The sequence below is a fragment of the Falco naumanni genome, chromosome 10 (genome assembly GCF_017639655.2).
Source record: "Falco naumanni isolate bFalNau1 chromosome 10, bFalNau1.pat, whole genome shotgun sequence".
In the NCBI taxonomy this organism is placed as follows: Eukaryota; Metazoa; Chordata; class Aves; order Falconiformes; family Falconidae; genus Falco; species Falco naumanni.
The window spans coordinates 20,776,331-20,801,358 of record NC_054063.1 but is presented as its reverse complement, the minus strand read 5'-3'; the positions used below and the strand labels follow the sequence as shown (position 1 = coordinate 20,801,358).

At 59.3% G+C, this 25,028-nt stretch overlaps 1 protein-coding gene across 8 annotated transcripts in view; it reads right to left on the bottom strand.

Annotated features, from left to right (window-relative positions):
* The window catches only part of CTNND1 (catenin delta 1), a 32,371-nt gene that overhangs the window by 2,832 nt on the left and 4,511 nt on the right, over window positions 1-25,028 (bottom strand). For 2 of the 8 annotated variants that reach the window (XM_040608385.1, XM_040608384.1), the window contains exons 2-16: window positions 13,332-13,450; window positions 12,216-12,535; window positions 11,007-11,078; window positions 10,571-10,729; window positions 9,832-10,364; window positions 5,434-5,897; window positions 5,137-5,320; window positions 4,718-4,835; window positions 3,924-4,077; window positions 3,507-3,524; window positions 3,181-3,249; window positions 1,640-1,767; window positions 897-1,047; window positions 449-641; window positions 229-343 (exon numbers count right to left, since the gene is read on the bottom strand). In XM_040608385.1, the coding sequence (XP_040464319.1) occupies window positions 229-343; window positions 449-641; window positions 897-1,047; window positions 1,640-1,767; window positions 3,181-3,249; window positions 3,507-3,524; window positions 3,924-4,077; window positions 4,718-4,835; window positions 5,137-5,320; window positions 5,434-5,897; window positions 9,832-10,364; window positions 10,571-10,729; window positions 11,007-11,078; window positions 12,216-12,410 (2,553 nt within the window). In that variant the 5' untranslated portion in view covers window positions 12,411-12,535; window positions 13,332-13,450. Of the gene's footprint in view, window positions 1-228; window positions 344-448; window positions 642-896; window positions 1,048-1,639; window positions 1,768-3,180; window positions 3,250-3,506; window positions 3,525-3,923; window positions 4,078-4,717; window positions 4,836-5,136; window positions 5,321-5,433; window positions 5,898-9,831; window positions 10,365-10,570; window positions 10,730-11,006; window positions 11,079-12,215; window positions 12,536-13,331; window positions 14,110-25,028 lie in introns of those variants that run through there. The other 6 variants (XM_040608387.1, XM_040608383.1, XM_040608389.1 and 3 more) reach the window with 4 other exon arrangements.

Sequence of the window (25,028 nt, the reverse complement as noted above, 5' to 3'; positions counted from 1 at the left end):
ACAAAGGGCTTAAAGCTTTACAGAGTGTTCCTTCCTTGGTAGAAACTTCCTGCTGGCCATTCACTGAGAAACAGCAGAGGGGACACCCTGAAGGGTCTCCAATCCTGCCAGCAAGGCAAGAGCTGAAATCCAATACCGCTGAGCTCCAGGAACACCCTTCTCCCTGCTGCAGGACCCCATCTACTATCCCAGCCACAACAGGGCATCCCCATTCCCCCACCCCCATACCTGGAAATCTGACTTCTTCCAGCCTTCCTTCTCAAGTGGCTTCCGCAGCTCTTTATATCCCCAAACTGTCTGCAAGACTAGAGCGGCTGCTCGGACTTCTCTCTCTGAGCGGTTCCTAAAAGAGGCAGAGGAAGAGATGTTTGGAGACACCCATGGTCTCCAGGAAGCTCCTGGAGATGCCCCTCCCTGCCCCTTGCATTATCCTTTGATCACGGCCTACCCAGATTTGTTGATCAGCACCAACTTCTCAATACCCTGTGTTTCCCGCAGCTTCTTGGCAGCCTCAAGGTTGTCTACAATTACTTCATTGACTGTGTTGAGGATTGACACCACTGTGTCCTCAGAGAGGTTTTTGGCTGGGGTCTGCTGGCCTCCAGGCAGGTTCTTCACTAGGTTGGGGATGGCATGTTTACCTGGGAAGGGAAAAGAGCGAGGCATGAGCAAGCAAAGAAGAGGACTGTAAGGCAGAAGGATCAGGGACTGGTGACCAGTTTTGATGTCCCTCTCAGCGGAGCTCAGCACACGCTACTCTGGGAGAGGAGCAGCTGACAGATGCTGGGCCAATGCTATGCTCACACAGTTCCTTGGCTGCCAAGATCAGGAGAAAGTTCCTGCCTAACCCAAATGGATACAGAGAGCACGATGATCCTCTCCTCCACAGCCCTCACCTATCAGCTCTTTGTTACGCAAGTCAACAGCCAGGTTGCGCAGGGCTCCGGACGCTGCTTTCACCACTCGCTCGCTGTCGTGGGTCAGGAGGTCGGCGATGGCAGAGAGTCCCTTCTCCTGGCGCAGCGCTGAGCGGATGTACCGGCCGTACTGCAGGCGAAAGGCAGAGCATGTGTGACCCGGCAGGCATAGTCCCTGCTCCCGGGGCTGAAGCACCACTGGGAGCCCTACCACCCACCCTCATCCTGGGAATCCAGCGTCCTGGCTTCACCCGCAGTGAGACCGGCTGCAGCGGTCCCTTTCCTACCCCAAGGCTCCCCTGCAGGCCAGGCAGGTGAGACATCCCATGTGGTCCTTCCATACACACCAAGGGAATGCAGGTCAAAGGGCTACAGAACAGCCCCAAACCTTCGACCCCTGCCCACACCCTACGGAGCGGCAAGAACAGCAGGGAGCTGGCTGCAGGCAGGGACACAGGCAGGAGGCCCTTGGGAAGGCACAGCTGGCAGGGAGCACAGAGCCCTTAACGGCACAGGAGAAACCTGGTTCACACCTGAACCATGCTGCTGAACAGCATCTTCTCAGGTAGTGACCCATGCACAAAGTGAACAACCTGAAACAGCGGAGCCTTGGCCATCTACAGCTCTGCTGGTACCCCACGGGTGATGCTCCCTGCTCCCCAAGACCCCTTTCCCTGCAACACAGATGAAGCTGGACATGGCCAGCTCTATGAGACGCTCACCGTCCAGCTGCCAGCACACAGGTTCTGAATGGCTCCTGCCGAAGCCTCTAGGATGGCTGGAGTCTTGCTTTCTTTTAGGAGGGAGATGTATATCCGGACCACTTCTGGCTGGAAGAGGAGCTCATAGCCTGCCAGAAGAACATGGGTAGGAAGAACTTACTCAAGGGCTCTGCTAGCATTGACTAATTCAAAGGAACACTGCGGGGCAGATAAGGCTGGAAGCTTTCTCCCAGGCTCACTGCTCCCTGGAGGCTGGATCCTCAGCACAGAGGGGGCCAGGCTACCCCACAGCACCAGAAACCTCAGCCCCAATCAGCGATGCCAAGGCTGCTGCCACCACTGCAACTCAGGAGAGGTCTGGGCTGAGTCACAGCACTGCTGCCAGTGGCAAGGAGACCTCAACTTCAGTACAACGTCTGGCTGAAAACGCAGCCCAGGCAAGGGCATGTGGTGGGGCAGCAAATGCTGCCACAGTGCCCAGCTGACACAAGAGGCCCAGCCCACACTCAGCGGGAAGAAAGAGAAACACCCCAAGCCAGTGGCCACCAACACACTGAAGCAGCTTGGGTTCAGCCCATCCTCAGAGAGCACCAGGTCTCCAGCTCTCGACTACCCCAGCAAGCAGAGGCAGGGATCAGGCCTTCAACTTTTAACTCTTTTTCACAGAAACATGTGCCCAGAAGTTATTCCTAAAGCAGCAGTGAGATTGGTTTACAGTCGCGAGGCCAGGTTTTCCACCTCATTCTCTGTCCTCAACTGTGGTGAGGGATGTCCCCAGGCCCCAAAGTCAGAACAGGTGGCTCCTCAGGCTTCCACCAGAGATGGGTGCCAGCTCTTCCCACAGCCCAGGTCACCCTGAGGACCCACTGCATACTTGAGCTGCTCCCAAGATCAGGTCTGTCCTAAGTTTCCTTAGGATTCTTCTAGCTTGGACTCCTCACACTCCTGGGAGCACCAGGGTCTTCACAGGAACCACAGGGTGTTTTGGGACAGGGAGAAATGAACTCAAGCCCTAGGCTGATGCCCACTACCTGGCCAACCAGAGAGGGGCTACAATTCACAACCCTCTAGGCAGCAAGATGCTTATCCCCAGAGACTTCTTGCAATGACCCTTCCTCATGCTGGAGAACACTTTAAGGCAGTGTTTTTTTGCCTTAAATCCTGCCTGTTCTTCATGCCCAGGAAAGAAAAACAGACAAAAGGCAATCGTGGTGAGAAGTCAAGACCACCATAGAGGGCTACCTGGCCTACGGCTGTGTCACCATGCTGTCCCCTCAGTCCCTAGGGCAATAGTTGCCTCTGCATCCCCAGAAAGTCTGTCTTGAGGCAGTGCTGACCTCTTTCAAGCACAAGCAACCTCACAACTGGCTGTGGCAGAGCTAGTGTTTTTCAGCTGGCACTTGGGCAACCAGAATCTTACCTCCTCCAAACCAAACCTCTGCCCATTTGAGAGGCTCACTTCAACGGAAAGTCAACTCTACTCGCTTCTCTCCTGGACTGCTTGTGGAAAAGCAGCCCTGCGCAAACACTGAGGAACGTACCTTTGGCTGGAACTGTTCTTTTGGGAAAATCCACTGCATCGACACCAGAGTCTTCTGGAAGCTTTTTACCTTCAAAGGGCAAACAGCGAGACATAAGACACCTCTCCTCTCACCAACCCATCTAGCCCAACAGCTCTTCACCACTTGATACAAGAACAAGCCCAGAGGTAAGCTAAAGCTAAGCTACCCGCATGTCCCAGGAAGATATGTCAAGGGCATTACCCACACTGCAGGCAGTACGTGCCCAGCTGCAGGGTGAACCACAGAGAGCTACAGAGAAGCACCCAATCAAACCATGAAAACATTTAAACCAAGAGCACACTCACCTCTGGAGAACCATTCGTCTATTGGCGAAGCGGAGAGAAGGACAGGAGAGAGGGGAGGCAGGAGAAGAGAAGTGCCAGCAGCATCATGGGGCAGATCATTTGGCAAGAAGGCAGAGGGGAAGGGGCAACAGGAGAAAAGGGAAGGTGTGGAGTTAGTGCACCATCTATCCATCACCATCCCACCACCACAGAAAAATCCACCATTAGTTTGTGTCAAGTGCCTTGGGTAAGCCAAGCAGTAGCTCCCAAAGCCAGGGGAGGCATGGACCACAGCACCTCCAGAGAAAGCTGCACTTTAGCCTTCACAAAAGAGACACTAGAGTAGGAGCACAGAGACCCAAGACCACCCTCAACCTCCACTGTAGTGGAGATCTCTCTTTATCCCACCTCCCTCCATGCTGCTGTCACCCAACAAACCTTTTCCCTTCTTGGCACCAAAGCAGCTTGCAGCATGGGGCCCAGTGTTGTTGGCAGGGGCCAGAGGTGTCTCCTGGTAACGCTCAGCATGGGGGATCTCACGATGGACTTGGTAGGACAAGTTTCTCAGCAGGCACACACAGTTCTCCACCAGCTAGAGAGAATGCCAGATAGTCTGACTTGACTTGGAGCAGCACATGCCCAACCCATGTCTGAGTGAGGGCCCCGTCACAGCTTGCAATGCAGAGCCAGGTCAAGGGGGTCACGCAGCTCCATCTCAGATGGCGCTGGAGCAGATCCCCATCCCAAAGCAGACATGGCCAGCTCTGCAGGCATGAGTTTGCACTCTGCTGGGCCAAAGACCTCTGCTTTAAGTACAAAAATTCCAAGGAAAACTCAAGCCAATGCCTTGTCAAGGCAGAAGAGGAAGCCCTGAAGCAGAGGATACCCAGCATGGGGATGAGTGACACCACCAGACCCCTTGCTGGAGGGCCAACATTCCCACTGCTAAGTTCAGGATAAGTGCCAGGCACCTTCCAGTCAAAGAGCACCCAGGCCACACCTCACACAGGCTCTCTTCCCGAGCAGAGATCACGGAAAGGAGTGAGCCGGGACTGGGTTTTCCCAAGCTAATCCTGTCAGACCAAATTCCTCCCTGGTGAATATTCCACCCATCCATTCTTCATCCATCTTGGGATGAACCCAACTTCAGCCACCATGATCAGCAGAACATTGCTAGAGCTAGTTGACAACGGAGCTCTAGACATGTCCCATCACCACCCCCACCGTGGTACCTTGCTGTCCAAGTCCTTCTGGCCAATCTCAGACTGGACGATGTAGATCAGGGCATCTACCAGCCCATCACATTCCCGCAGCTTCCGACGGGCCTCGCTCCGTTCTGAGCTCACGTTCCTGCCAGGCAAGAGAGAACTGTCACAGGAGAGACAACCAAGGGCAGGTGAGGAGCAGCCTGCACCCAGCGGAGCTCAGACAAGAGGAAAGCTCCTGTAGCACCTCCCTCCATTGAGAGGAATTCCTCCAAAAAAAAAAAAAATCAAGGACTGCACCACCAGTAGCTGTCCTAGGAGACCAGCACCTCCACAGACCTCCTTCAGCCATCCAAGAGAGCTACCAAAACAGCCAGGAAGGAACATTATAGCAGCCCCAACCCACGCCAGCTCTCTGCCAGCAGCTGGCAGCCCCACTCCCATACCTAAGACAGCCAGCGGTGTTGGTGAGCACTGACTCCCACTCAATATGGCGGGGTTTTGAGTCCTCATTGGGTTCCCGCTCCCAGCCCGAGCGGGGAATGACAACCTCATCGGTCAGAGCATGTAGTGCATGATCCACAATGGCCATCTTGATGGAGTCGTGCGAGGACAGGTTCCACAGTGTTCCTGCAATGCCACAACCAGCAAGGGATCAATCAGATCACGTGGGCTTAAAAACCTGCCCTGTGCACCTCTCACTCAAGGGCTTAGCCCCCTCCTCTCCTCCCTGGCGCCATTACCTGTGATGACCTCCGTGAGGTCCATGTCATGGGCCTTCCGCAACAGGCGGACCAGAGCAGGCACCCCATCGCAGTTCTTGATGGCAATCTTATTGTCTTGGTCCTTGCCAAAGGAAATGTTCTTGAGGGCTCCACAGGCACCATAATGCACCTCTTTCTTGGGGTGGTCTAGCAATCCCACCAGCACAGGAATGCCCTTCAGCTTGCGCACCTCCGTCTTCACCTTGTCATTACGGTAGCAGAGGTGCTGCAGGTAGGCAGCCGCGTTGGACTTGACGGCATCCAGTCGGAAGCTCAGCATGGCTATCACCTCCGGCAGCTCCGGCTGGCGCCAGTTACCCGGGGCCAGACCTCCCTTCCGCAGGCTGTCCAGGCTAGCCAGGCTACCCCGCTCGTGCTGAGCCAGAGGGGCCCAGTAGTACCGGTCAGGGGCCACTTCATCCACCAGCATGTCTTCATAACTCCTAGGAGAGAAGACATCAGGCATCAGCACAAGCCCTGAACCAGGAGGGGATGCTGTACCCCTTTCACCCCTCCGAAGATGGGCTGGAGCGCACACGGTATCTAGTCAGCGCCACCCTCCCGGAGTGCACTGGGCAGACTCCCATCGAGGGCTGGGAGCCAGGCAGTGTCGGATGCTCCTCACGCAGGTGTGTCCAGCCAGACTCTGTGGCCGCAGGAGGCCACCCCACTCCACATGTGTCTCCAGGCCTTGCTCAGGAAGCAGGTGGTTCCTCCCCAGGAGAAACCAGCCTCAAGAGCTATTCCAGTCCCCTCCCACCCGCCCCCCGGGTTTAGCTTTGGGTCAGAGGCTGCATCGCGGTCTCTGCGTAGCCCGCACGGAGGCAGGAGCCAGCCCCAGCGCACAAGGAGCCATTCGGGCCTGTGGCCACTAGAGGGCAGGTTCACCCCGCGGCAGACGGCTGGGAGAGCCGGTCGCCCCGCAGCTCGCCAGGCCCGTTACACCGGCACCGCCCGGGCGCAGCCCGCACCCACGGCCCAGTCCCAGGCCACCCAGCTCCCCGCGGCACCGCACCTGCCACCCCAGCCGCCCCGCCGCAGCCCAGCACACACGAGCTGCTGCCGCACCAAGCCACGGCTGTTATCGCAGGGCATCAGGGCCAGAGCAGAGACCCTCACCCAGGATGGGGCTCAAACTCTTTTGGCTGCAGATGCCCCGGCAATATAGGCAAGCTGCACTGCTGCCCGGGGACAAGGCTTAGAGGGGCATCGAGAGATACCCGGGCACCAGGGATCAACCTCACCGCTCCCAGCTCAGGCACAGGGAGGAGCTGGGGTCCCACACCCCTGCCCTGGCAAAAAGCAGTTCACCCACAGACCTAGCAGCACTGGGAGCCAGCCCCAGCAAGCACATGGAAGCTGAAAAAGTGCAACCAGTTGCCCGTGTGCCAAGGTGACATCTACCACCCCCAGAACATATGCCACACAACCCCTGGATTCTTGTCCTATTTTTGTAGGAACTGGCAATACAGTTCTTCCCCCACCTAGGGGGAGGAATCCAGCAATTTCCAACAAAAGGGGATGGGAGGGCACTTGACACTGAAACGGAGGGGCCTGATCACTGCCATCACCCCGACTGTGCCAGGGCACTGAGGACGCACAACCAAGGCCCAACATGAGGCAGCATCCTCTGGCTCACACCAGCCCCTGGGACTGCTCTGCCACCTTCTGAGCCACCAGGACAGGTGCAGGCAGCCCCCTGCCCCCGAGCAGGCAGAGAAAGTTGCAGTGAAGGATGGTAGCAGGCTCTGCTCCCCGTGCCACTGCCTCCCCTACAGCCTCTGGTATGGGAGTTGCCAAAACCACCAGCTCCAGGTGGCAGCCGCCGCTACTGCCACATGCCCCTCTGGTGCCGTGCCAGCTGCCTGCATGGCACCACCGCAGATGGTGGCAGTGGGCTGCGAGGTTGGCTGTTACTACATCCCGATGGGGAGATGCGCTGCTTGCCACGTGGCCTGGCTACTAAGAGATGCCGAGCCGTCCAGCCACTCCGTGACTCCCTGCTGTTGCAGGGCAGGGTGCTCAGCGCACCATGCCAGCCGCCACCACCCCCTGCAGCAAGACAAGGCAGGAGCAAGACACAGCAGAGGGCCAGCGCTGCAAACAAGCCTCCCAATGCTCGTCAACATGGCCGGCAGCTGACCTTGCTCCCATGCCAAGACTCACATGCCTTGAAAGGGAGCTCCTGCTTGGCCTCGAGGGACATTCAGTGCTGCAGCCCACCTGGTCCCTCAAGGTGAGATGGGGCTGGCAGGGAGGGGACACACACTCCGCAGAAAGGGAGCTCAATAAGAGCCACAGGAGAGGGGACCCACATGCTCTGCAGCCAATGGCAGCCAGCACGTGCTGCATCTCAACTCAACATGCTCCTTCATCTCCCGCCTGCCTGGCAGGCTGCCTCCCTGAAGGAAGTCATTAACAGCCAGGCTCCTGCTCAAGACAAACATCTCTGAGGCAGGGGGGATGTTGATGTCCCCTGTTCCCATTCCTGCAAGCCGGGCAGCTGAGTGCAGATGGTAACTGAGAAGGCAGCGGACAAGCCAAGCTCAACAGCGCCTGGATTCCACAGATTGCTGTGATCTTTATCAGTCTGCCTCAGGAGGGAGAGCCTGCTCGTGGGCCACGCCAACCTAAGTTCCATATCCTGCACTGTCCCTGCAGTACAAGGTCATGTCTCCACCAGGGCTGCTCCTTGGCCATGCTTAGACATGGGTTACAACAGAGCAAGAAGGTCCCAAGTCCCCTGGTCTCCCACATGGCTGCAGCTCCTGCACCTCACTGCCCTAACTCCTGTCCTCCAGGATCCAGAGGGACAGAAGGAACACAAACACCATCCAGCCCAGCAGAGAGAACTTGTCTCCAAGGCCAAGCAGCTCAGACTGGCCCATCCAGGGAGGGCTCCTGCCCCATACGCTGGGCAGGACATGAACTCAGGGAAGATCTGCAAACCAGAGCCTCCAGTCCTGGCTGGTATTTGCTCTGTCTGCAGCCCCAGGCTGGAGCAGAGCAGCCATGGGTCAGACACACCTGCTTAATCCCTGCTCACCAAGGGGCCCACCGTGATGGCCACATGCTCAGAACTGCTAATGCTGGCAGACTGCTCAGGTCTGTGCAGGCAGCAGGGGCAGCTGCCTTGCCTGCCCTCCTCTAGCCGGCACAAGCCTCACAAGGCAAGGCAGGCCAGGGAAATCAATCTGGGCAAAAAAACTGCCCTGACTGGTTCAGCACAGCAACACTTGTGCTGGCACAAGCTGGGAGGACAGACAAAGCTCCTCCTTTAGTCCCCTCAGCAGCCAGGATCTACTGCGGATTTATAGTATGCACCCTGAAATGGGCAGATCCCCAGCAGGGGCTGGCAAGAGCTTCCTTTCCCTCTGGTCTCTCCCTACTGCCTCCGTTTTATGCCCTAGGAGCTTAAGAAGCCTGTGCTCAGCCTCTCTCCCCCCACCCCAGAGCACTCAGGAGATTTACATCCATCCTAGCCTGCTGACACAGCCCCTCCTCGTTTCTGGGGCTCAGGCTCAGCCCCTTGCTCCATTCATAGCTCACCACCCTCTGAGCTGCCCTCCAGCACCTCCCCAAACCCAGCCTGGTAGACCAGGCAGCCAGCAGAGCAGCCAAGTGCCTTAAGCAGGCATCAGCAGCGTTTGTGCAACAGACACCAGCCTACAGGAGTCATGGCCTCAGGCATGTCACACCCCAGGACGCCTGGCCAGCTGTAAGCCTGGCAGGGCAGCTCAAGGACCACCAAGACCCTGCTCTGGCTGCCCAAGGGCAGCCGCAGCCTGGCCGGGCAGTTGCTCAGCAGTCAGGCTAGAGGAGCTGGTAGTCACCCACAGACAAAACAAGGGGGAGAAGCTGCTACTGCCAAACAGGTTGAGCAGCTTCTCCCACCCTGCCCTGCACGAGGGCCAGGTGCGCTGCAGGAACACTCATCTCACTCACCCCAGCCCTGGGCTCAGCATGACTCTCTAGGGCTGCTCGCAGCTCAGCAGGAAAACGATCACAGGGCGACTGCTCCTTCCGATGCAGGGCTGTGCCGTGCACCCCGCGCCAGGGATGCCTCCCAGCAGGGTAAGCCAGCTGGGGCACAGGCATGCCTGCCATCCCCACTAGAAGAACAGGTGGCACAGGGATGGAAAAGCCTGGAGCTACATCCACTGCCCAGTGGAACTCCTTGCTGCAGGACGACTGGCTCAATTAGCATTGAGTTTTAACCACCAATTAAGCAACTGGAAGCAGATGCAAGTTTTCTCCTGTATGAGCTGCATGTGACTTGGCTTGTGGTATTGTTTCTGTGATCCTCCTTACTCTGAAGAGGTGAAGTTTAAGGGACCCCACAGCACCCCCCACACCCCAACACCTCCTGCCGCCTACCTGAGCCGCCGCCGAGGATCAGACGGGGTCCCTGCCCGCCTGGCCGTGCCATAGTCAGACATAAGCCCATAGTCCACATCTTCAAAGCCCACGCTGCGCTGGTCATCCTCCAGGCCATAGGGCTCAGGGTGGAAATGGTTGAGGTCCATGTTGCTGCCCCCAACACGCACTTGAGGCTGAGGGCCGTAGATGTCCTGGCGGCTGGGGGCCCGGTAGGTGTCCATGGAAGGGCGGTAGCGCTCATCAATGCGGGTGACACGTGACAGGCTGCCGTAGCTGTGATCACTGCCCGGGTAGCCATCCTCGTAGGTGCGGCCATAGCCATCAGGGTAGTGGTAGTTACGAGGGAGGGTGGCCGTGCCTGGCTGGCTTATGTAGCTGCCGGGGCCCCCATTGCCATTCTTGCGGAAGTTCCTGTCCATGGTCTGGACGTAGTTGCTGGGGACAGGGGAGGTCTCCAAAGGTAACCCATCAGGCCCCACCGGCACCTGCTGCACTGTTCGGGTGGTCACAGTCTTCACCACTTTCTTCACCTGGAGGGAGGGGTGCAGGACATGCTCCCATCAGTAAATCCACCACACCCCTGTGTCCCCAGATTCCCCTTCCACCCCAGCACCTTACTCCACACCCTGTTTCAGCTCACAGCACAGCCAGCTGGCAAGCATCATGGCTGCAGCACCCTAGTTGTCAGGGTCCCTGGCCAGAGCCCTGTCCCTCCATGCTCTCCCCAGGCCTGTACCGTGGTCTCTGTACGTCGCGTTGTCCCATCATCTGATGTCTCCACAGACACAACAGACATGGCCCCTTCTGGGTCCTCCTCCATCGTGTAAGTCTCCTCCACAATTTGGCCCGGGTCCTGCATCCTGGGGATTGTGCTGTACAAGAGGTGGCTGTGGTCCTGAGGGGAGCAAGGGACAGGCACTCAGCTCCCACCACCAACACAGGCCTCCCAGGAGCTAGCCAGCCAAGAGATGCTCTCTCAGGCAGCCCTGACATCCTCTTCATGGGAGGGTGTATCGACAACCTCACACCCAAAGCCCCTTCAAACCAGGGCGACCACATCAGAAACAAAACATTCCCCTCTCCCAGCTGGGGTGGGGACACTGGAGCCCTGCTCCTGCACCCCCCACCTAGCAAAGAGCCTGCACACAACCAGAGGGCCCAGCACCCCTCACCTGTGGCCCGTTGAGCTTCAGATCTGGATATTTCTGCCTCTCCAGGTCAGCATCGCCCAAGAAACGGCCGTTCTGAAACACACAGCACCACAGCAGGCCTGTTACAGGAGCGATCTCCCACTGCTGGGATCTCACACATCCACTCCCCCTTCCCTGCCAGGCCCTGAACAGGCCACCTCCCGCATCTGACCTGGCCACCCAACGCACATGCCATGTGTCACTCCCAGGAGAAGAGCACACATCTTGGGGGTCTGTGTGACACGCAACAAGCCACCCCCTGTTTCAGCCTAGGGAAAAGCTGGAGGACACACCATTCAGCCCCCCTCCAGGCAACCCAGCTTTTCCACAGTGAGTGGCCACGCACTCCTGACGGAATGGCCAAGACCCTTCCCTGCTCCCCGACAGGGCCCTGGAGACCTTCCACATCTTCTGACGCAGAAGCTGCAAGCAAAATCCCAAAGGTCCCCCAGGACTGTGAAGGAACAGTGCGGACGCTCAGTAGCTGGTTGCAGAGTGCTGCTGTTCGACAGCCCTGCGCCCCTCCCCCCCCCAACTCCTTCCTTCCCCCCAACCCATGCGTCTCTCCCAGCACCACCATCTTCCACAACTGGAAAGGCACCTGCCTCCTGCATAACACCACGCACCCGCCCTGTGAGCACACCTCTCCAAAACACAGCCCAGCAGCGCGAGGACAGGAGAGAGACCTCAAGCCAAGGCAGATAAAACCACATTCCCAGCCCTGCAGAGAAGACAGCTCTCTCCCAGCCCCGGTTTGGCTGTTTAGGGGACAGACAAGACTCCAAGGACTCGCCCATTGTCACACAAGAGGGAGACATGCATGCTCCCCCGCAGCTGTACACCAGCCCCTGCATTCTGGACACCTTCAAGGAGCCGAGTGGGATGGGGAGCAAAGATGCTCAGGTACTGAATACAGACAGCCTCCAACCTTCACAAAACCAAACCAGACCTGACCTGGTAGCAAGACCCTCCAGGCTGGCTCCTTCTCCCCAGAAGATTCTGGCTGCTGAGGTAGGTTTGCACATCCCCAGATCACCTTCAGCACCACCAGCGTTGCAAGACCAGCCTAGCCCTCCACCTCACATACGCAAGGAGGGCCAAAGGACGGGAGCTGGGCCCACCAAGGCAGGACTGACACGGACAGGGGCTCTGGGAGCCTCCGCACCCACCTCTGCTGAGGGGGTTTTTTACCTGGTGCCGCCGGGTGAGTGTGCCGTTGGCCAAGCCCGGGCCGGCGTCCTGTGGGGAGACCCGGACTCGTTCCAGTTGGGCTGAGACATGGCGCCGTTCCTCCTCAAGCGCCCGGGTCAGCTTCTCGAACTGTGCCTCCTGCTCCTTGACAGAAGCAAGGATGCTGGCGGTCGACTCCACTTCTGAGTCGTCCATGGGTGACGGGTGCCCAGGACGGGCAGGGTGGGGGTGGAGGGCACAAGGAGGCACAAGCAGAGGTGGCTTGGTGTCAAGGTGAGGGCAAGAGAAGTGACCCAGAAGGGCAGGAGCCCCTGTCTTCACTGCATGTGATTTGGGGGAGGAAAGGAGAGAAGAGAGGTCAGAAGAGACTGATTTCATTAAGACAGATTCTCAGAACAAGAAAAAAAATATCTTACGGCATCAGCACCCATTCCCACCCACCACCAGAGCACTGGCAAGAGGGTCTCAGAGCAGCACAGCCCCAGGCGTGACTTGGATGCTCCCTGCCCCAGCATTTAAGCTTGGGGAAGCGGTACTTTGAGGGCAGAAGGTCCTTCCCCCATCACACCCAACAGCTGGGGCTGAGCCAGGCTCACAAGAGCTGCTGTGTGCTGAGGAGGTTGCCTCTTCCTGCAAGGGCTCTCCTCAGGCCACAGGAAAACCTCCCCTACAAAGAAAAGCTGCCTGCAGTCCCTGGCAGGAGGAGAGGGCATGTCCCTGGGACAGAAAAGAGGACACTCCCACAGAGTGAGAAGTGACCCACACCCCATTATTCCCTCCAAGGAAGGGCTGAGGGCTGTGTCACTTATCCACTCCCTCCTCCCCAGAGGGATGAGAAGTGAGGAGACCACCCCAGCTCCTTCCCTACCCAGGGGAAGGGATGAAGTGGGACGGGATCCCCCCCAAAGGGGACCCTGTGAGCCCCCTTGCTGCCAAGGCTCACCACCCTCCAGGCTCTCAAGGCTGCAGCCAACCCAGGAGGCCCTCAGCCCACAGATCTAGGGATGGGCATTGGTTTGGACCCCTCCAACATCCTCCCCCAAAGGCAAACAGTGAACGAGCACACCACAATCAGCATATTTCGCTAGGGAAAAGGCAATATTCTTCCATACAGACCTGTTAGAGGAGGAAGTTCAGGTCTGATTGGCAAAGGCACAGGACAGCCAGGTCTAGACGCAGAGAGTCATGGGAGAAATAGCCCAGCCACCACAGTGAGGAAGCAGGAGGGAAGAGAGCTGCAGGGACAGCAGGAGAGGAGGTAAAAACAATAGATCACATGACTGAACTCAAAACAGAAGGCAGGGCAGGCAACAGTCTGGGGGGAAACAGGCTCCTTTCTCCCACCATCTCTTCTGAGGGATGGAGCAGTGCCGGCGCAGGGTGGCAGATGCGGCGCCACTTCCACAGCAGCCCCCCAGCATCTCCCACTGTTTCCCACCGATGGGAGACCCGGCACAGGCAAAGAGGAGTGGCGAGGGCTCAGCCCTCCACCCCCACCGTGCAACCCAGCCGAGTCCCAGCAAGCCTGTGAGAGGTTTTCCCAAACCCGTGCAGTCACAGCAGGCGTGTGGGGACTCGTTCGAGCCAGGCAGCCAGCACAGCAACTGCTTTCCCACGGTCTCCAGCATCGGCTCTGCCCAGTCCCCCTCTGCCACTGCCCCAGTGCAGCTGTAACAGTGACCTGGGACAGAGAACACGGGTGGCATTGCCCCTCCGCAGAGCCCTGTCCCATGCACCTCCCACAGCACCACACTCCCTGGCAGCCCTGTCCCTCCAGACCCAGCCTGCAGAAGATGCTGGTTCTGAGGAGCTCAGAGCAGGGCTTTTTGGTGTGTTTCTTTTTTTAAATTAATTTCCCCACACTATCTCAAGCGTATCCCAGATCAAACCCTTCCTGAAATTCAGCCTCCCCCACCGCCCATGAGTCCAACCCTCCCCGTGGTTCTGCCCCCCCCCCCCCCCCCAGCTTCCCTGGGACACAGGCAGCCACGGTGCTTATCAGATGCCGTGGCACCACCACAACTGAGCCCAGCAAAGCAGGGTGGATTTTTTCCAACTGCTTCAGAAGCTGCCTGCAGCATGTCTGAACATCTGGTCACCACCACCCTGTAATCTGCCTTCATCAGTCAAAAAAAAATCCCAGTTCTGCTCGTGCCCATGTGGAGCCCAGCAACAGATGAAGCCACAGCACAGGGACACCTGCTCCAGCTCCCAGCACCCTGCCCCAGCCGAGCATGGGCTGGGATGCTCGTTGGCCAGTCCGCACCCCAGGAGGAAAGCGGCCTGCAGCTCTTGGCTCAGGAGCCTGAGCAGGCTTTTGGAGGCTCACAGACACAACTGCTGGCTCATACCCACACTTTTCCTCTCCTCCAAGCTCACAACAGCTATGCCCTAAAGCTTTTTTCAACAGTTTGACTCCCAAGCCTCGTACGGAAACGCAGGGATGGCTCTGACCCTTGCTGCTCCCAGGTCTGACCTGCCCCACAGATTTGCAAGAGAACCTCCAAAGGAGAGGCCTGGTGCCTCCCAGAACAGTGCTGACACATTCCAGCTCTCACCCTTGAGTCACACATTCCTCATCTTTGGTTGGTGCCCACCCACTTCAAACAAGGACACAGATGTTCCACCTTGTGGGACCGTCAGCCCACGCAGACACGGCAGGTCTGCAGGGCCCAGCTCCACAAGCCCTGCTGCAGGGAGGCTCCTGCAGCCAGCCAGGACCACTGACCTGGTCCCTCACCCCCAGGAAAGGGGGAGCATCTCCTTGCCACAACCCAGACTTCTCCAGCAGGTCCAGGGATGGTCCTACCACGCAGACACCCTACACAACCGGAGCATCTAAAACCCCAAGAAGCCCCACTGGCTTGTTGTGACTGATTTCCAGAGCAGTATTTCACCAAGCCCTTTTAGGGAGAGGAAACCCCCTTACAGAGGACGGGATCCTCCACGACATGACCTTGTCCAAGTAGCCATGCTGCTATGTAGCAGCTCCCCAGCCTGCCCTCAGCCATCTCTGCACAGAGAAGGCAGACTTCTGGGGCACATGAAGATGCAGCCAGCATGGTGGCTTCGAGGAGAGATTTAGCTGAGACCCTGCCCTTGTGAACGGGCCGGCTTGCTTGCAGGCAGCCTCAGGACTGAGCTGTGAGTGCAGACCAGCAGCGTTTGCTTCTGCAGGAAGGCACATAGAGGAGAGACAGCAACCCCAACAGATTCCTCCAGCCCTGCACAGCTGCAGCAACGCCTCCCCAGCCCCGGGTCCCCACCTCTGCACGTCCCCTGGGCCCAGGGAACGTGGAAGCTAACAATGAAACTTGCAGGGCTGCTCAGGGCCCCAGATAAGGGGCCAGAGAAGCCGTGAGGCTGTTTCCTTCCCGTCCCTTCCACAGGGAGTAAATGCAACAGTGGGGGGAAGGAACAGGACAAGTCCCTTGCCCACCAGCTCTCCTTGTCCCCTTGCACTCACAAGTCCCCCCCCCAGCCCAAGCAGAAGGTGGTGGGAGGAGGGGGGGACACATGCCTCCCTTTCCCCTTTGGGCCATCAGGTCAGAGCAGGAAGCCTCAGGCAGCCAAGGGGCTTTCAGGGAACCTGCCACATCAGGGCAGCCAGAGGAAGGGCTGGGCTGTCGTCCCATGCTCTACAAACCCATCAACACACTGATCAGTTTATGCTCAGGGGTGGCCGCCTGAGGGTCTCTCCACCAGATCAGGCCATGTTAAACAGTGGGGTAGTGACTCTGAGCATCTGGAGCCTGTCCCACACGCATGGTTGTCACTCCTGCCCTGAACAGTGGGCATGGCTCCATCACTGGCAAGAGGTGCCAGCAGAACAGGGCACCCACTGCCAGAGGGGTTCTTCCTGGGGCCTCCACCATCAGGACACACCACCTCCTTCCAGCCATCTAGCCTTCACCAACCCGGGATTGAAGACATAATTACCAAGCAGCAGTGCCAGGTCCAGAGAGGTTAGCAAGCGCTGTCCCCAGCTCTCCCTGCAGACACACATCAGCACCATCCTGGCCTGGAACACAGCTGTTCCCTTATGGCTGGCTAACACACAAAACCCTCAACAGCCACTTGGCCTTACACCCCCCCAGCTGTGGGGAATCTGCCCCCAAACCCTCCTGCGGTGGGTCGCACACCAGTGTTTCAGGGACAGGGGCTTCCAGGGCACAGCACAGCCCCTCACCGCCTCCCCATGCCAGCTCAGGGCACTGAGCATCTCCAACACAAGACAGGGAGGGGAGGGAAGGGGAGAGCCCCAGCACACCAGCCAGCAAGCTGCTGGTGACAACTCAAAGCCAAGTATGCCAGATCCCGCAAGGGTGAAATTCCAGGGATCACTTTGTGCCCATTCCCACCTCCTCCTCCTCCCCAGCCTCTGAAGATACAGCTACAGAGCATTTTTCCAAAGCCAGACCCTGACTGTCTTTGAGGACAGCTGCATGAAAGCCTTTTCATCATGAGCGAGGCACTTGCTGACACACCCGTTACTTAAAAACCCCGGCAAGCCAAAAATATTTTGGCTGCCTTGGTTCAGGGCAAAACAAAAAGCCTAAAGACAAAACACACCCTGGAGCAGCTTCTGCCCCAGGGCAGAAGGACCACAGCAACTTCCCCCATGGCTATCAGTAAGAGGGAACCCCCAGGGACCAACACAGCTACCCAGAAAACTTTACAACCAAATCCCTCTGGCCTTATCTCCCAGCTTCCTGGCACCACTGGGTTGTGCCCAGAGGTCCTGAAGCCAGAGCAGGTCCACCAGAGAGATGTCCAACACACTGCACCTTCAGAGAAGAGCCCCCTTGCTGGCAGGGAGGCAGCCAGGAGCTGACTTCCATGCACAGAGCTTCCCACCGCAGGTACCCACCACAATCATCTAAGTTCAGCTAAAGGCTTCGTAGCAGCCAGAAAGACACCCTAAACCCTGACCAAGTCCTCCAGAGCTCTTTCACTGGGGACAGCTTGGACACAGCCCATTTTTCCAAACCCCCTTGGCTCCTGCTTCTTGGTGGTGGTGGTGGGGCAACAGACTGCCTCCACCCAGAACAAATCCTCTGCCCGGAAAAATTATTTCCAGGGCCAAACCACAGCCACATCCACACAGAGTTCACCTGCACCCTCCTCTGCCAGAGGATGGAGTTCAAGCCTTGAAGGCTCCCCTGTGAGCCACAGAATTAGCCCCAGGGCCCAGACTGAGCTGGTAGGTGGAGAATTGTGCACCACAGGCCAGGGAGAATGGACAAGACAAGACACAGGCAGGAGGCTTGACAGGCAGCACCCGCGGCAGCATAGGAGATCTCCAGGACACAGCCCTCTGCTTGAGTCTTTCCAAGGACCTGCCCCAGCCCCGCTCAGCACCCCGAGTCCCCAGAGAGCCGTCACACAACAGTCCTGGAATCCCCGGAGCTAAGGCTGCTCTCTCAGCATGTAAGATTTTTGGTAAAGTTCAACCCAAGCACCTAACAAAGCCAGAAACCACCTCCACCACATCAGCCCTGCCCCAGCTCCCTAAGCGACGCACCAGGCACCCGCTCCCGACAGCCCTCTGGCACCGGGGACAGGTGGACAGAGCCACATCGGTTTCGACTGCAGAGTCCCAGCCCTCCCCATAGCTTTGCTGCTTGTTTGTGTCCCCTGGGCACCTGTTAAGCAAGCGGCCGGGTTTGTCACCGCTGCCTGGCACCCCTCACAGCCCCCCCCACTGCTGTGAGGCACGAGCAAAGCAGCCCTTTGGCTCGGCACCAGCTGCAAGCAGAGCCAGAGAGGGCCTGGGCTGGCTGAGCCCCTGTGTGGACACCCGGAGCTCCGGGCCAGAGCCACCTGCCAGGCTGACAAGGGATGTCCCACCGAAGGAACTTGCTCCTGCTCCGCCACAGTCCCCAGCGCTGACTGGAGAAAAAATGGCAACACTGCTCAAACGATTTGCCTTGCCCTATCAATCTGAGGGACTCAGGAGAAGCCAGCTGGCTGCCCCTGCCCTTAGAAAGTGAACATCAACAGCTCTCAGCCCTAGACACACACACACCGCCCTCCAGAGAGAGAGGAAACAACAAATTCTCCTGGTTCCAGCTGCCTATCACGATGCACTTAAAAACAGAAGCCCCATCAATAATTCAAGCCTGCAATTGTCTGAGCACTTGCCGTGCATTACACTTGCCGGCTCTGCACAGGTTCACAGCCCTGCTAATTCACCACAGGCTTCTGTTCAGCCTCAATTAGCTAAAAAATAAATGAGCTGGCATCTTTGGCATCTTTCCAACCCCCAAGTACAGCATCCAGGCTCATGCATTGGTCCTTCGACCTCAGCCTGCCTGAGGTGGCAAGCACCAACACTAGCCAAGGTGGCATGAGCCAGCAGAGCACTGGGCAGGGCACCCATGGGCCCAAGCTCATCCCCGACACGTCCGCGTTCAGCTCAGGAGAGCACACCAGCCCTCGGGTGGCAGGGGAAGCAGAACAGCGGGCAGTGGGCAGCAGCTGTCTCCCACCCATACCTAGCACTGCCAGCCCCCCCTGCCAACCGGTGCCCCAGGGAGGGACCCGCCTGCCCAGGCGGATGCACCCAGGCTGCCACGCTGTGCTCACGCTCCCTGGCCCGCTCCACCCTGAGCCCCGGCAGACCCGACCCGCTGCAGGAGAGGGGCTCTCCCATCGCCTGCCGAGGGGCCAGCTGCCCGCCCGGCCCCAGCCCGAAGGGCTGTCCCTGGAGGCAGGTGACAGAGCACAGGCACAACGGACTTTAGCCAGGCTGGCAGGCGGCTGGCCCTCCCTGGGCAGCGCAGGGCTGCTCCCGCGGGCAGGTCAGACACCGCCTTGGGTGCCGACGTGCCCCGGCACAGCCCCACCTCGCTCGGGGGGAGCCGTGCCCAAGCCACCCGGTCCCTGGCCAGGGCTGGGCGGGCCAACCGCCGGGAGCAGCTGCCTCGGGCAGCGGGAAGGCAGCCGCTCACCTCCGCCTGTCACCCAACTGGTTGGACCGGCAGCGGGATCACCACCTGGTCTACCTCGTCTGCCGCCCCCAGCACCGGGGACGAAGGCTGCGTAGCTCCGTTGGGAAAGGCTCCCTCCGGAGCAGGGAGTTACCTGCGGAGATGCAGGCAGGGACCGCTCCTCAAACGGGAGCAGGCCAGCAGCCAGCGAAGACGATAAGGAGGGAGAGATAAGGGGCAGGGTGGTGCCGCGCCCGGCTGGAGGGGAGGAAGCAGGCCTACGCGTCCCCTCGCCCGCCCCAGCAAGGGCAGGGGGGCCAAGAACACACGATACCAATCTGATCCAAAAGACAGGTCTGGACACAGCTGAGGGTTGCAAAATCACGGGTGGGCGATGCCCTGGGGAAGGGATGTGCCCCCAGCCCAGCTGAGGTCACCAGGAGGGTCCCACTCACCACCCCAGCAGGATGGAGAGAGGCAGCAGCGTGGGGCCAGCCACAGAGAGAGAGGCTTCTCCTGCTGGAATGCCAGCAATCCGGCTGCGGGGCAGCTGTCCTGCCGGGCAGGCCAGGGAGGCCAGCCACACACCCCTCTCCCGGGCACAAGCCGGGACGCAGCGCTGGAGGAGCCCCTTCCCTCCTGGCTGGGCCGGGAGAGCTGCCAACCTTGGTACCAGCTGGGCAAGTGCCAGCTGCCACACCAGCCAGAGGGAGCGGCCAGCACAACAGCAAGTGGAAGGGAGACTGAGCTTCCCTCGGTGCTTTCAGGAGAGGACAAGCGTCCCTCCCAGCAGGAAGGCAGCCAAGCCACTGGGCTCCAAGCAGAAACACTGTCCACCCGCAATCCCCGAGTGGCACGGCCACGGGGCCAGAGCCTTCCTGCCAGCAACATCCCGCCACCCGAGGACAGCCCAACAGCCCCGCTCCCCGCACGGGTCCCTCACCCTGGGGACAGCAGCAAGACAGGGGTCCCTGCCACTCCCCCCACCCCACACAGGCACTAGCCCCACAGTTCGCACCCCCAGCCCCAGAGGATTCACATGTCGGGAGCCCTTCAGCAGCACAAAGGCAGCTCTCTCTTCTCTGTGGGAATTTGCAGCTGAGGCTCGGCAGGGACAAAGGGATTTCACAGGCACATCCCAGCCGGCCGGCCTCCCTCCCCCGGCGTTCCCGCTTCCTGTCACAGTAGCACCAGACCTCGGGGGCGCAGCAGCAAACAAACACCCAGCGCCGGATTCTGGGAACGGGGCCAGAGCATTCCCGGGACAGGCCATGCTCTGGCAGCCAGCAGGCTCCTGCTGCACCCAGGCAGCTCCTGGGCCCCATGGGGGGAAGGGGGCAGCCCCACCGCCCCAGCCCGAGGAGCCACACGCAAGCCAGCGGCGTCACAGGGCAGCTTCCCAGCTCCTTGCTGCGCCTGAGGAACGGCTGCCACCTTGGTGGGGGATGCAAGATGTCCCCGAGCCCACAGGGCTCAGCTGGAACCTCGGCGTCGTGCTGAAGGTCAGCGCTGACCCCAGGCTCCAGCTACGCTGGCTCTTTGCCCTTCACCCGCCTCTCCCCCCACCCAACGCCACACTGAGCTTTCCCATTCAGCTGCCTCTCTCCCACTGCAAAAACAAACAGCAGCGATAAGGGCTGCCCAGCAGAGCCCAGGGAGCAAAGTCCCCTCAGTGAAACCCGAGGCTGCAGCACCACAGGAGCTGCCTCCCTCAGAGCCCCAGCAGAGGTACGAGGGCATGGCAGGTGGGGTGAAGCTGCTCCGGCACCCGGTCCCAGAGCTGGATTTAGCTCCTCAAGGGCTCACATCTGCTGCTGGCTACCCCCAAGCAGAGCGGCCACAGCCCAATGGCCAGCATTCCCCACAGAACTAAGGGAAGCCTCCCTCCATCTGGCCACCGGCACACACAGCCACAGCTAGCTACCAGCCTGAACAGCCCCCGCCGGCAGAGCCACAGGACGACTTGATGCCAGCCCAGCACCCGGACACACAGATCTGGGACCCCCTTACCTGGCACAGACCCCTCACCACAGCCCCGCACGCCTCTTCCCAGGGAAGCCACTTGAGATCATTGCCTCTCCCGACACCTGTGGCCAGGCTGGACCCTGTGGCCCAGCCTCAGGGCAGCTCCAACTGCTCTGCTCCCACCAGCGTGCAAAGGCGCAGAGGGCTGGAGCACAGCAGGAATCGCTGCAGCGGCAGCCGGGGAGCCGCACTACTGGGCTCACCCAGAGAGCGCCCAGCCCAGGAGCCTGGCCACCATTATCCACCTTCCCCGCTAGCAGTGTCTGAAGTCAACAAGGAAGCAAAGCATGATCAGGAATATGGAGGAGGACAGTAGCCCAGCTTCCCCCCCTGCCCCCCCCCCGCCGGCAAGCCCGGAGGGAAGGGCACCCTGTCTGCCAGGCAAGCCGCACACCTCTCCCCTCCCCAGGCTGAGCAAACAGGCAGGTGGTGAAGTCGTGTTCACCGTGTGGGAGCGGCAAGGAGGGAATTGCCCAGATTAGGCCAAGCCGCCCTTGTAGGGGTGGCCCGAGGGAGCCACCCAGGAGAAGCTGGACCCCCTTGCCCTCCCCTCATCCAGCCCAGACTCCCCGAGCAGGTAGGGTGGCCGGCAGGCTGAGTCACAGCACAAGGCTGAAAACCCCAGTTCCATTCGACATGACCTCATCAGGTTCCCTGCGCTCTAATGGCATGTGTGCATCTGCACTCAAAGACAACCTCAAGGGCTCTGCCAAGAGGGGTAACAAAGGGGTGAAGGAAAGCCACCGGAGAAGCATCAGGCCAGGGACAGGGAAGGGGGATGCTGCGCCCTCCCCCCCCGCAGTGGGCTGCAGCAGGGTAACAGCAAGTCCCCCCCAGTGCTCAGCAACCCTTTAGCACACTGGCTGGCACTAGCCAGCACACATACACAGCAGCAAGGGACAAGCAAGACAGCAGACCGCCTGCTCAGAGGGACAGCAGGACTCCATCCTCCCCCCAGCCCCCTGCACAAGCTGTTTGCTGATGCCACATCAGGCTACTGCTCCCTCAACCCACTTGCTGAGAAGCAGCTTCCCAGGCTCCTGCATGAGCCAAAGGGAAGGAAACCTGCATTTCCTGGTCAGACAGGAGGTGACATCGTGACTTCCCTTTCCTGTAAGGGTCTAAACACAGCGTCCTGCCAAGGGCCGCTCCCCACTGTCCCCAGCCCACATGCACACACCCTGGAACCAGGCTGGGAACACCAGGCACAGGCACCACCAGCCCCAGGCACCACCAGCCCCAGCCAGGAGGTTGACATGGTCCCCCCCAGGAGACCAGATGCCCAGCCAGCTTGCTGGAAGTGTCCTGCCTCTGGGTAACACATGCAAGGGCTCCTCGCCCATGGTGGTATTCATTCCCACCCAGGGCTGGGTGTATCCTACAGGCAGAGGGTGCAAGAGGCTGTGGTTCCAACCCCAGGAGGACATGGCTGTGCCCACCATGCCCTAGGGATGGGCTTGTTATTTGCAGAGCTGAGAAGGCACTAACAGGACTCCAGCACAACATCTGCTCACCAAGACTGCAAGTTAGCATGTACTGCTGCTCTCCAGCCTCCCCTCACACACCTCATCTGCACAACCCCACTGGCCAACAGGCACAATCAAACAGGACCACCTGATACCTTGTGCTGTTCCTGAGGCTCCCAGAGGCAGGATGGGGACATCCCTGGGAAGGCAAACCAGAAGACACCACCTCCCCCTCACATAGCGTAAGACTGCTGCCACAGCTGTACTCCCCAGGGCCCACCCATCTGCCCTGTCCAGGGCAGCTCCTCTTGCTATGGAGGGAAGGAGAACAGAGAAGGGAAGGGGTTTTCCACCCAAGCCAGCTGCTGGAGACACTGGGCAGCGATCAAGGGAGAGCAGGTTTCTCCATTTGCTGCCCCAGTGTGCTCTGGAGGGGAGCTCCCTCCTGCAGGTAAAAGCAGAAAGGAAGGAGGGCTACAGAGCCAGCCTGGAGCAGGTGGCCTCCCCACATCACAGAGAACTGCCCCCCGCCCCCAGCAGCACCTCCAGGCTGTCCCCCTCCTACCCCATCAGACCCTGGTTAGCATGGGGCAGGATGACATCTCTCTTCCCCCCGCCCCCCCCCCAAGCAAGTTAGCCTGCCTGCAGCCAGAGCCAGGCACGGCAAGCAGTGCTGCATGCAGCAACACGCTTGCAAGAATGTGTTACTCCACTGGGCAAGGGGCCTGCCAGCAGCATGCAAACACAATCGGTGACCCACCCTTCCAGGTCGGAAAAACTAGTCTTTGCAGTTTGACACACTCCCTCCCACCCATTGCAGCTACCCACACATGCAAGCAGCCCAGCACCACATCTTCCCCTTCCGACCGGGCCAGGAGAGGAGCTGGGAGCACCAGTGAGGAAGGAGCAGAGAGATTTAGGAGCTCTTCTCAGAAAAGACCAGCCCAAGCACCACACGAGACAACAGCAAGAGGGAAATGCATCAGCTGAGGACAGCAAGATGCTTTCCTCCTCCTGGCCAGAGTGGGAATCTCTTCTCGGTATTCATCTGCTCCGCAGACATCCAGCTCCCACACTGGGCCACTCATCCCAGGTGACCACTCTCCTACCCAGGAGATGCTTCTGCAGTTGCAAAAGCCTCGCAAGGCAAGAGCGGAGAGCAACTCCTCTTGCTGCCTACTCCTCCACAACATCTCAGCCACCTTCCACTCCTGGCATGACACAGGCTGCCCTCCTCCGTGCTGCCGGCTCTCAAGGAACCTGCCCCTGCTGCTACTGCTCACACTGCTTCCAGGTTCCCGGCGCCCACGAGGGGCCAGCAGCAGGAAGCTGGTGAACTTTGAGCAGCGTTTGCTGTAACTGGGGCCAACGCCCAGAGAAGCAGAAGGCAGGGCTGGGATGGAGACACAGCTCCTGCCCTCACACATGTGAGCCCAGCACACAGTTACCACCAGAGCCAGCGCACCCAGGACCAGGCTGGAAGGAGATGCCCTCATACCAGTGCTGGAGCCACACTCCCATGACTGCACACCACCCCAGCCAAGCTATAGGAGAGCTGTACCCAGGGCTCAGCCCCACTACCCTGACTTGCCCAGACCCTTCCCTGCTTGTGCTGGAAAGCCAGTCACTCCTGGCCTGGACAAGCAGCCCATCAAGACCATTCTGTTAAGCACTGCAGCCAGCTGGGATGCCTGTATGCTGACTGAGACCCCAGCGCACCCCTGCAGCCTCAAAACCACCCCCACCTCCCAGCACGACAAAAGGCCGGGGTGGTGGTGGGTGGTTTCACAGAATAAACCCTGCTCTCCCATTGGCACAAACATCTGGGCAACGAGCTGTTAAAACTAAACACGCAGGTGATGTGCTCAGCCTGGATCAGGCCACCAGACCCACACTGGCACAAGCATTTTGGCAGTGGGTAAGAGCTCTGCAGTGCAAAGTCACTGTGGACCTGCAGCACAAGGTTAAGGACACAGGGACAAGCTCCTGGACATCTGCTACTCCTCTGTCACTGCTCCCTTGCAGGGAAGCTCATCTCCCTGCAGGTGGGGGAAGCTGGCATGGAAGCTGCCTGCAGGGCAGCAGAGACTGCTCAGTTCCCACCTTGGCCCAAGGCCCACGCACACCGGGCATCCCCATTGCCAATCTCTGACCTATACCTGCTCTGGACTGGGAAAAGCAGATGGAAGCAAAGGTGAGGCACCCTGGTTATGGGTTCACCTGTCCCAGAGCCACACCTGGCAGCTTGTGCTCCTTAGTCACCAGATTGCCCCCACACCCCACAGTTACCTCATCTCGGCCCTCTGCTCGCAACGAGTAAGCAATATCCCTCGCGGGGAAAAAACTTACTTCCTCCACAGGCAGACAGGGACGGGGAGCAGTACTGCAGG